A 10759-nucleotide genomic window follows, 5' to 3' on the forward strand; every position below is an offset into this window, starting at 1 on the left:
ATAAAGATCAGAAACCAATCCGGAATTGGCTTCAGCTTAGAAAATAAATCTCTGCTGCCAAATAATTACAATCAATGAAGACTCTAATTCTCCTACATTCCTTTGTAGTTACGCGTTAAAGTTATATAACTCCATCACTACAAAAAAATCTTAGAAAGCACGGATTGGGAAAATGCATGTACATATAATAATGTGAGTTGATTTGTATGATTTTATAAGTATAACTTAATTGACACTACAACATTTCAGACTATATATACCACTTAAAAATGACATTTTTCAAAAAGTGCTATTGATTTAGATGTTGATACTGCATATTGGGCTGGTAATATTATGTCCATATTATGTTATAAATAATTTTGAGTATTGGGCCTACCATTTGTTTTTTTCAATTATTTCTCTCTTAGCCCTAGATACTCTCTCTCTTTCTCTCTCTCTCCTTTCCCCGCCCACTCTCTCTCATCAGTGATCTTTTTCTCACTTCACGACAATATCTCCTCCAATTCTCTGTCTTTTCTCTCGCGACTCTGGCTCCGATGAAGCTCTTCTCTCCTATGCCGCATACGATTTTCTCTCTCTTTGGATTTGTGAGCCGTATGAGGTATCAATATCCATCTCTGCTGTATTTGTGTGTATATATGTAGAACGTAGAGATTGATTGAGATTGGGCCATTCTAAGTATCAATCTCCAATTCATTGCTCTGTTTCTCTTTATGTATGTTGTGCTCTTCATTTAGGTTATAGTTTTTACTTTGAATTAGATGTATTAGTATGATTTAAGCATTATTGTGATTTGATTTTAGTCGAAATTGTTTATAGTATGTTTTCTTACTCTATTATTTATGCTCTGTTTTCTTACTTTATAGTTTATGCAGATTGAATTGTATCATATATACTTGATTGATGCTATATTTGTAGTTTAGTTGTTTTGTTTCTCTTTTCTGATTAATTGCTTGCAAAGTGTTTGATAAATTACCTCTTTCAGTATTTAACTTACTTTCTTATTCTTATAAAGCTTTATTAATATTAATTGGCTAAAAAAAGGTTTAGTGCATATATTTTATCTTTTGAAAGTAAAAGTCTCTTTCTCTTTCTTTATTAATATCATTATTATGGCAAGGCTTGGCAATATTGCTATAGGTCTGTTCTATTTTGAATCAGTACTCATCAATATTTTTCAAAGCTCTTTATCATATTTATTATCATTATATAACTGCTTTGTCTTTGTTGTTTGACTATCATTTTGTTGTTTGAATACAGGTCAAAGCCATTGTAAAACTTATGATGGTATTTTGGCTGTTTTTCACAAGTGGCAAAATGATTTTTTTTTAATTTCTGATTCAACAAGTCATTTAAATGGTTTTGAACATCTCATTTATTTTCCTTTTTAGCTATTTAATTAGGACATGTGGAAAGGGATCTAATAACTATGAGTCCCAATAAGTCTGCTTATTTGTATGGGATTGAATATTGTCAGATGCAACTAGTTCTTTTGATTGGCACAAAGCTACAACATATTATTGCGACCCTGGCACAAGAGAATGCTGGTTTAAGAGTTCATGGAGAAAGGAAGAGGCCAGGGATGATCTTTTCTGGTTTTAGAAGCCAGAACTTCCGTTATCACTGATCCATTTTTGTTCTATTCCAGGTCAGCTATGATCTCTATGAGACTATGATTGCATCCATTGGAATTCTAGATCTTCAATTTGTTGTTACTGCTGGTACAAGTTGACCAGTCTGACAAGTTTTAGCCAAATTACTAATAATAAGTGGCTCTAAATCTGTAACTAATAGTCACATACAAGTATACAACCATTATGTTTGTTTAATAATCTTAGTTTACTTTTTTTTTTATGAATCATGCTAACTGACAGTGGAGGTTCTCTGGGAATAATGGTGGTCTTTATGGTGAAAAGGGCATTGTCACTGGAAGAAAATGTCCCAAGGGCCTCTATGGCACTTACTGCAGGGTATGTTTCATATTTCCAATGGTACCCAAAATATGTTTTTTTTCCACTTCTGAATCTTTATTGTTACTTGTCTATATGCACACGCACAGGCGTCATAGTTTGTAGCTTAATTGTTTATGTTGAACATGGAGGCAAAATCATTCTTCTTCCTATTTATTATTCCGTTATAATCACTAGAAATCAGGGTAGTACAAGTTCCATGAAATATAAAGTAGGGTACCTAGAACTGAGAAGAGATTTTTCAAGTTTTATGTTATTTGAATGTTGAATTAAAGCGATGAAACTCCCATTTTGTTGTTTTCTTGACTAAGAGAATATTCTTAGTGCTAGCACTCAGTCTACTTATATACAAGTTGAATTGTGTTTTACATAAATTTTATTTAGTTGCCATACAATTTTACAGGAATGCCCCATTGGCACATATAAAGATACTGATGGCTTAGATGACAATCTTTGTGTTCCTTGTTCACTTGATCTTCTTCCTAGTCGTGCTGAGTTCATATATATATGCGAGGTAGCTTTACATATCCTATTTACTTCTTTGTAGAATTTTTGGTTCCTACAAGTGTATATCTGACATGTGTGAACTCTTTCTCTCTCTCCCGTTCTTTCGATTTTGTTTGGGTAATTTGATTTGTATTGTTGATTTCAGTGGTAGAGGGATTTGATTCAATGGCTCTCACTTCACGACCATCACGGGTACCTGCAAAGCTATTCTTATGGTATTCTCCGTTGATGTCGCATTAGAGTTTTAAGGTCTATGCTACTTTATTCACTCCAATCGCGCTATGGATTTCGTGGATGACCAAGTGTATATGATCGACTCCTAAGGATGACCACTAGAGCGACCCCAATACTATAACAGACAATATCGATGTCGCTGAAGTCATTGGAGAAGAAGAGCAAAGACGAACGCCATCCATGGCTATTGGTGCTATTGGTTCGTTGTCCGCTTTTTAAGTGAAATATAGAAGTTTTTTTAAATTTTAGCAAAACTTTTTTAGCTAGAATTTTATTATGATGACTTTGATTCTCTAAATTCTACTTTTTGAAAAGTTATCCACTTCTTAAGTGAAACATGTATTTGGACCGTGTTAGTTAATATGATGATATTGACATTTTTGTAAATCTATTATTTTTTTTATTATATTGTTATCAAGGTATCAAAAATAAATTTTATTAAAATATAATATAAATAAATAAATATTTATTTGTAAAAAAATAACAACTATAACAAAAAGTTATCATTAATATAATATAACATGCGCAAAATGTTATAAAAGAATCTATAATAACATTTTTTATAACACTTAAATAGTATCATTAAATAAGCATAATGTTTGAATCTTGAAAAAATATTTATAAGCTTGATAAATAGATATTGTATGTATTTTATAACAAAGAAAAAATGTTATGGAATAGTTAATTATAACACTTGAAAATTATTATAAAAATGTCCAGACTTTTAATAACATGGGCTATGTTAACATTTGGTAAAATGTTATAAATTGTTTTTTATAGCACTTTTTCAGAGTTATCTCTAATGCTTTTTCTTGTAGTGTGATTACATAACCTGATTTTTTTTTCTTTTTTTATTTGATTTCCATGTGTTTATAAAATTTATTCTAGAAGTTGCATGTAAAGTTATATTTTTTTACATAAATAAATAGTATTTTTTTATATGTAATGAAATACTATTCATCAAGCTATAAATATTTTATTATTTTTTTTTAAACTTTTGTATATATATATGAGTGTGATACTATTATATTTAATTATTTTATTTCTTAAAATGAATAAAATTTTAAAAAAATATAATATTTAAATAATGTAGAGAAAAAATAGAGAAGTTGATATATAGTATACTGTAAAAGTTTGAGGTAAATTATAAAAAAATATGTTTTGGTGATGTATTTTATAATACATTTTCTCTATAATATTTAGCTAAAAGTCACAAAAATATCTTCCATCGGCTCATTTATACATATATTTATAATAGTTATGCACAAACTCCAATTAATCTATATCTACATTTACATAATATTTATATATCATTTATATAATATTTTAATATTATTATTTTTTTTTATAAGCTTTGTCTCTCCCATTTAGTATATATATTTTTTTCTTTTTTATTTATTTTATTTAACTTTAATTAATAAAATATGTTTAAAAATATAATATTTAAATAATATAGAGAAATATATAGAGAATTTGATGTATGGTATAATATAAAATTTAGAAGTAAAATAAAAAAAATATGTATTTTTTTTTAAGGCAATTTAAATAATGGAGTAGAACGTCCTGGGTACTCTAATAAATGGAAAATGTTGAAATTGAAATGTCAAGAAAAGAAAATAACAAATTATCTGAGAATTGTAATAATTCTATAGGACAGGAAATTTGGACAGAGGATATACTAGTCCAAGTCAAGTAGCCGCGCCCACTCCACCCACTTCAAACTCATCAATCATAAAGGGCCAAAGACCAAGACCATAATTTTAGCTTATATAAATCAACGTCTGATAAAACACAAGAAGCACAACCAGTAAAACAATGAGGTCATCCATAGTCAACAACCTCTTCACTCTTTTGATCATCACCACCCTATTCTTCGTCCTTTCCCATGCAGCCACTTTCGAAATTCGCAACGAATGCACATACCCCGTCTGGGCAGCGGCCAGCCCCGGCGGAGGCCGCCGACTAGACCCGGCCAATCATGGCCTTTGGACGTTGCTGCGGGCACGGCCATGGCCCGCATTTGGGGTCGGACCAACTGTAACTTCGATGGCAGTGGCCGTGGCAGCTGCGAGACAGTACTGGAGACTGTGGTGGCCTCCTCGAGTGCCAAGGCTGGGGCCAACCTCCAAACACACTAGCGGAGTACACCTTAAAACAACCCAACAGCATCGATGACACCATTGACATCTCCCTAGTCGATGGTTTCAACATCCCCATGGACTTTAGCCCCACTACGGGAGGGTGTAGGGGAATACGGTGCACTGCTGACATCAATGGCCAGTGCCTGGCTGAACTAAGGGCTCCCGGGGGTTGTAACAATCCATGTACTGTGTTCAAGACCAATGAGTATTGCTGTACCAATGGGCAAGGAAGCTCTGGGCCCACCCCGTTCTCAAGATTTTTCAAGGAGAGGTGTCCTGATGATTATAGCTACCCTCAAGATGACCCCAGCTCTACTTTTACTTGCCCTGATGGAACCAACTATAGGGTTGTGTTTTGCCCTAGCACGTAGGAGACTGATATGGTGGAAAGTTTGAGAGATCCACAGCATGATTTTGTGATGAACAGGCTGTATCTATATATCAGCTTGATCTATAATTATATATCTATATATATATGTATATATATATATGAAATAATAAGGTGCTACTTGCTCAGCTAGTTCAACGCGTATACCCTCTTGTTTTTGTACCCTCTTAATTGTGCAACATAAAATTCCTTGAAATAAAAGTTTGATTTAAAAATTAACTATACGTGTGTGTATATATATATATATTTAATTAGTGTATCGAAGAAAGTTATATTTATAGATATAAATTATATACATGAAATTATATTTTATAGACATTATATGTAAGATAATGCATAAAATTGATATATTTGGATATATTTTTTATTTACGTTATGCCAGGTGATTAGTCATGATCCATATATACATGATGTAAGATTCGAATGTATACATTTAATAAGGCATAAAAAGAGTTTATATATATATAATGCTCGCAGTGTTTTTCAAACTTGTCAACCAAAACGTATAAATACACGTTTTCTAAAAGTTAATAGAATTAAGCTTTTCCAAATAGCTGAAATAAATTCAACTATTCAAGCAAATGATATAGTTTTCTAATAAATCTTAAATTAGTGTTATTTGCGGGTATAAATGATGATAAAATATTCGGACATATATATATATATAGAAACTATATTAATTGCTCTATCGATCATTTGCAAAGAATAAAAAAAGATTAAAATCAATTAGTTTGAATCTTATTGCAATTACATAAGAGTCGACAGCGTTGGTGTGATTGGCGGTGGAGAAGCTCAGAATTAGGGTAGCTAGGTTGTTATGTGGCAAAACGATGGTATTAATTATATGTAGAATTAATTAAATTTGGGAGCTTATATTTGCACCCAAAAACTATTAGCACACCCCTAATTTAACGACATCTTATTTTATTTATTAAAATTTTATTTTTTATATAGACACCTACCTCTATTTATAAAATTGGGTCCCCTTAGTTAGTTTTTCCCTTTGTATAATGGCTGCACGTGTATATGGTTAGAATAGCTTAGCGGCTAGCTTGTATATTCGAGATGAATTAAGATCCCTGTGAGATTATTGTCTGTCGTGTCTCAAACTAATATAATTTTGATACCTCATTTTATTTTGATACATTATATTACTAGGTAACAGTTTTTTAGTGAAAGAAAAATTAAACAAGATGTTATTATTATATTGATTAGACAACACAATAATTTATAATTTAATAAGAGATCTTAATTCATTTGGAATACTCTGTACAGTGACTCATTTAAGAGCAATACAAGATAATATTCACCCTCTCGCTTAATTTCTTCTCTCTTCTTAATTTCACAGTGTCCAAAGAAACCTTCCTACTCCTATTACCACAAATAATCCTGCTCTCACTGCTACCCACAATGCTCCGTCTTTCCCCTTCCCTTCCCTTCCCTTACCCAAGCTCTCACTTTCAAACTTGATTCTGATAATTTCTTAATCTGGAAAGACCAGCTCCTGATATAAGAAATGTCCTAGCTAGTTAATTTTTGATAAATAAGACTCTACTAACGTATATCAACTATTAATTAATACAGTATATCAACTATTTTAGAGTATATTACAATTCAAAATTATATAGGCCTTTATCCATAGAAGTTCTTTATGAATAATATATATATAACTAATTAATAACCACAAATTATATGGGTCTTCCAATCTCTCTCGTAGTTCTAGCTATATGTTGTTGATATATATATATAATGATCAAAAACCAATAACACATACGCATATATAAATATATATATACACACACACTTAATTTTCAAGGAAATAAACTTTCATTTCGAGGCTTTTTATTATATATATGTGTTGCACAGTTAAGTACAAACAACAGAGTGCGTACACACTATATACTGATTAACCAGCAATAGCACGCACCACCTATATGTAATTATATATATATATATTGATCAAGCTCATATAGACACAGCCTAATCATGAGAAGCCCAGCTGTGAATTTCTATCTAGGGCAAAACACAACCCTGTAGTTGGTTCCACCAGGGCAAGTAAAAGTAGAGGTGGGATCATCTTGAGGGTAACTATAAGCGTCAGGACACCTCTGCTTGAAAAACCTTGAGAACGTGGTGGGCCCACAGCTTCCTTGCCCCTTGGTACAGCAATACTCATTGGTCTTGAACACAGTACATGGATTGTTACAACCCCCGGGAGCCCTGAGTTGGGCAGGGCACTGGCCATTGATGTCAGCAGTGCACCTTATTCCCCTACACCCTCCCGTAGTGGGACTAAAGTCCATGGGGATGTTGAAACCATCGACTAGGGAGATGTCAATGAAGTCACGGTTGTTGAATTGGTTTAAGGCGTACTCTGCTAGTGTATTTGGAGGTTGGCCCCAGCCTTGGCATTGGAGGACGCCGCCACAGTCTCCTGTTTGGCAGCGGCCGCGACCATTGCCGTCAAAGTTACAGTTGGTCCGTCCCCAAATGCGGGCCATTTTCGTCCCTGCGGCAACGTTGAGCGTCCATGTTTGGCCACGGTCGAGGCGGCGGCCCCCGCCGGGGCTGGCAGCAGCCCAGACGGTGTATGAGCATTCGTTGCGGATTTCGAAAGTGGCTGCATGGGAAGAGACGAAGAATAAGGTGGTGGTGATAAAGAGAGTGAAGAAGTTATTGGTTATGGACTCCATTTTTGTTTTGCTGGGTGTGCTTGTTGTTTCTTAGGTGATTTGAGATAAATGGACATGGATTTATATAAAGGCAAGATTATTAGCCGTTGGTTTAGGCCATTCATCTGTCATGACTAGTGTAAGCATGCCATTTGGTTTAATTAACTTTAGTTTGGTTAGTTTTTGCTTTCTTTATATTTTTTTTAATTATATTTTTTCATTTCTTTTCAAATTGAGACTCACTATTTTGACAAATTAGTATTAGGATTAGGATTGGATAATAGCTATTAGGGTTACAAGAATGTTAATTATAAGTGCATCTCAAAACTAATTAGTGATAAAGGATTCTCACACTTTTTAGGTAGGACATTATATTTTAATAAAGATTTATATATAATTTTGGTCTCATATTTAATAAAAATTTTAATATTTAACCTTTTGTCTAAAATGATTTTATTTTTATTTTATTTTTTGTTTTGTAATGTGGTTAAAAATAGTCTTTAGGGCTTAAATTTAGTCAGATTATTTTTAAATAAGATCAAAAAAATTTCTCAAATTTTATAAATTAATTATATTTAGAATTATTTATAAAAGTAAAAATAAATTAAAATAAAATAAACATTTTCATTCTTTCTAGTTCTCTTTCTCTTCTGCCTTTTTTTTTTTCTCTCAATCATCCCTTTTCCTACCCAAGTTAAGCTCTTTTAGAATTTGAGGACCACTTGTTAGGACTGTATATTGTTTAGTTTTGGTTGGATTATAGCATATTTTAATTAATTAAATGTAAATATTAAGTTGCAAACATCTAACTATAATCCGCCCAAATAAGAAATAAAAAAGTTTACCTAGTTTAATAGTTTTGGCAATTTTGGCATGTTAGTTTTATTTTTTTAGTTTTTAAATAGTCAAATTTAATAAAATAAAAATAAAGTATACATCTTTCCAAGCTTAAAAATATTATTCTAAATTTAATGTTAATAATATAGGATTTCATTTTTTTATTTTAAAAAAAATATAATTTATATAAAAAAAAAATTCTTATTCGGGTTAAGTTAAGTGGGTTGGAATATTTTTCAATGAGATGTGAATTTTTATTAAGTTATCCAGGTTGCGTTTTTTTGTTTTTGGGTGACTTGTAAATTTTATTTAACAACCCTACTTCTTGTACTACGAGAAAAGGGTCTTTGGCCCCTGTAAAATCAAGGCCAAAATACTTCAGTCACGGAATTGACACCAAAACTTGTGATGCCTACGTTGCAGGTGTTGCCGTCAGATTTATATGGCCAATTTCATATTTACATAAAAAAAGAAAAAAAAAAGCAGAAAATTAATGTACATTCTCACGTTTAGTTTATTCCCCTCTGTCATTGCCTACCAGCGCACCTGAAAAAAACAGAGAGAAGAGTGAGAAAGAAAGATGAAGAGACATACAGAAAGAGAGAGAAGAGAACGAGAGAATAGGGTGGCGGCTGGAGGTGTGGGAAAAGTAAGGGATTAGGGATATATAGGGTTTCTTATTAAAGATTATTGGACGTTTTCAAAAAATAAATTGTTGAGCATTGTAGGTGCCTATTCTATCAGTGCCCAATCAATTAATTCTTTTATTTTATTATATTTTAGAGTATTGAAATATTTTTTCACCATTTTGTTCAAATAGCTATTTCATTTGAAAATTGAAATAAAAATCATTTCAATGCAAGATTAAAAAAAATATCAATTTTTTCTTTGTACATTAATTTTTATTCCACTTCATTCCTATTCACTTTCTTATTCTCATTCTTATTCTACTATTTTCATTCCCTACAACTTCACCTTGTGTACAGGCATAAGTCCCCGAAATAAGGCCTATATTCAAAACATAGGATTTTATTAGCAAAGTAGTGTGTAGTGGCGGTTTAAAGGTCCTATACGGGAGATTCAAGAAGTTAGGGAGGACCTCTTGTGGCTACTGAGCCAACAACCTAATAAGCTACAAACAGAATCTCACATAACTCAAATGGTTACTTGCATAACTCAAAATCTATTTATTAAAAAATAATGTTATAAATTTAAATTGTTAGAATATATTCATTACCACGTATTATAATTAAAATTATTTTCAGTCTTTAATTTAATTCAATGAGATTAATTTCGTAATTTAAAAACAACTAATTCATATTAATATTAATATTTATTATTATTCAAATTAATTAGTTCCAAAAATATTGTTTAAATTCTAGCTCTTTGATTAATAACATTAATTAATTGAACATAGAAAACTAGGGGCATTAAACTAATTAAATAGTTTTCTGCAAACCACATTTTCAACCTATTTAAATTTTGTAAAGGATAGATTTCTATAACTTACTTTCACTAATATGATAATTTCTCCATTTCCATATTTTATACGGTGATTTGCACTTTTAATGTTTACTACCCATATATTTTTACTTTAATATTAATCATTACATTAAGATCAATGGTTCATATTTATAGTTATTAATTAATATTTCTAAAAATAAATTTTGATTTTTTCAAATTTTTGGAAGGGTTACCTGATAAAAAATGTGTATTTATTATGAAAATATAATATTGTAAACGTTTTCATTTTTCAAATGTATGTCAATTTCTAAATATAACTAGTGTTTCTCATTGGTTGAAAACACCATTAATTATGACAAAAAAAATAACTAAATTCAAAATTAATATAGAAAAAAAATATTTACCTAGTGACTTGCTATACCAAGGTTGTCACATCATCATAATTATATAACCATTGAAAAGTCTTCCATATATATATATAAATATTTATATATTTGGATGAAGCCATCTTTCCTTTTAGCTAGGGTAAGCTGATAACTCTACAAA

The 10759-nt window shown here is 31.2% G+C and overlaps 1 protein-coding gene, 1 long non-coding RNA gene and 1 pseudogene across 2 annotated transcripts; 2 read left to right on the forward strand and 1 right to left on the reverse strand.

Annotated features, from left to right (window-relative positions):
• The first annotated feature begins 424 nt into the window (after positions 1-424).
• LOC133778372 (uncharacterized) lies at positions 425-2800 on the forward strand. Its single transcript, XR_009869096.1, has 5 exons — positions 425-601; positions 1478-1648; positions 1875-1970; positions 2374-2484; positions 2623-2800. It is a non-coding gene; the product is annotated as an uncharacterized LOC133778372 (long non-coding RNA).
• Positions 2801-4496: 1696 nt separating this feature from the next.
• On the forward strand, positions 4497-5459 carry LOC133778369 (thaumatin-like protein 1; annotated as a pseudogene).
• A 1589-nt stretch (positions 5460-7048) lies between these two features.
• On the reverse strand, positions 7049-7978 carry LOC133778370 (thaumatin-like protein 1). The gene has a single exon (XM_062218268.1). It carries the CDS (start codon positions 7931-7933, stop codon positions 7250-7252), a length of 684 nt encoding a protein of 227 aa, XP_062074252.1. The 5' UTR covers positions 7934-7978; the 3' UTR covers positions 7049-7249.
• Positions 7979-10759: the final 2781 nt, after the last annotated feature.

Source organism: Humulus lupulus, chromosome 5, assembly GCF_963169125.1.
Source record: "Humulus lupulus chromosome 5, drHumLupu1.1, whole genome shotgun sequence".
Taxonomy (NCBI): Eukaryota; Viridiplantae; Streptophyta; class Magnoliopsida; order Rosales; family Cannabaceae; genus Humulus; species Humulus lupulus.

Bases quoted from the DNA above. Each gene is read 5' to 3' on its own strand.
- LOC133778370 (XM_062218268.1), bottom strand. From the start codon at position 7,933: ATGGAGTCCATAACCAATAACTTCTTCACTCTCTTTATCACCACCACC.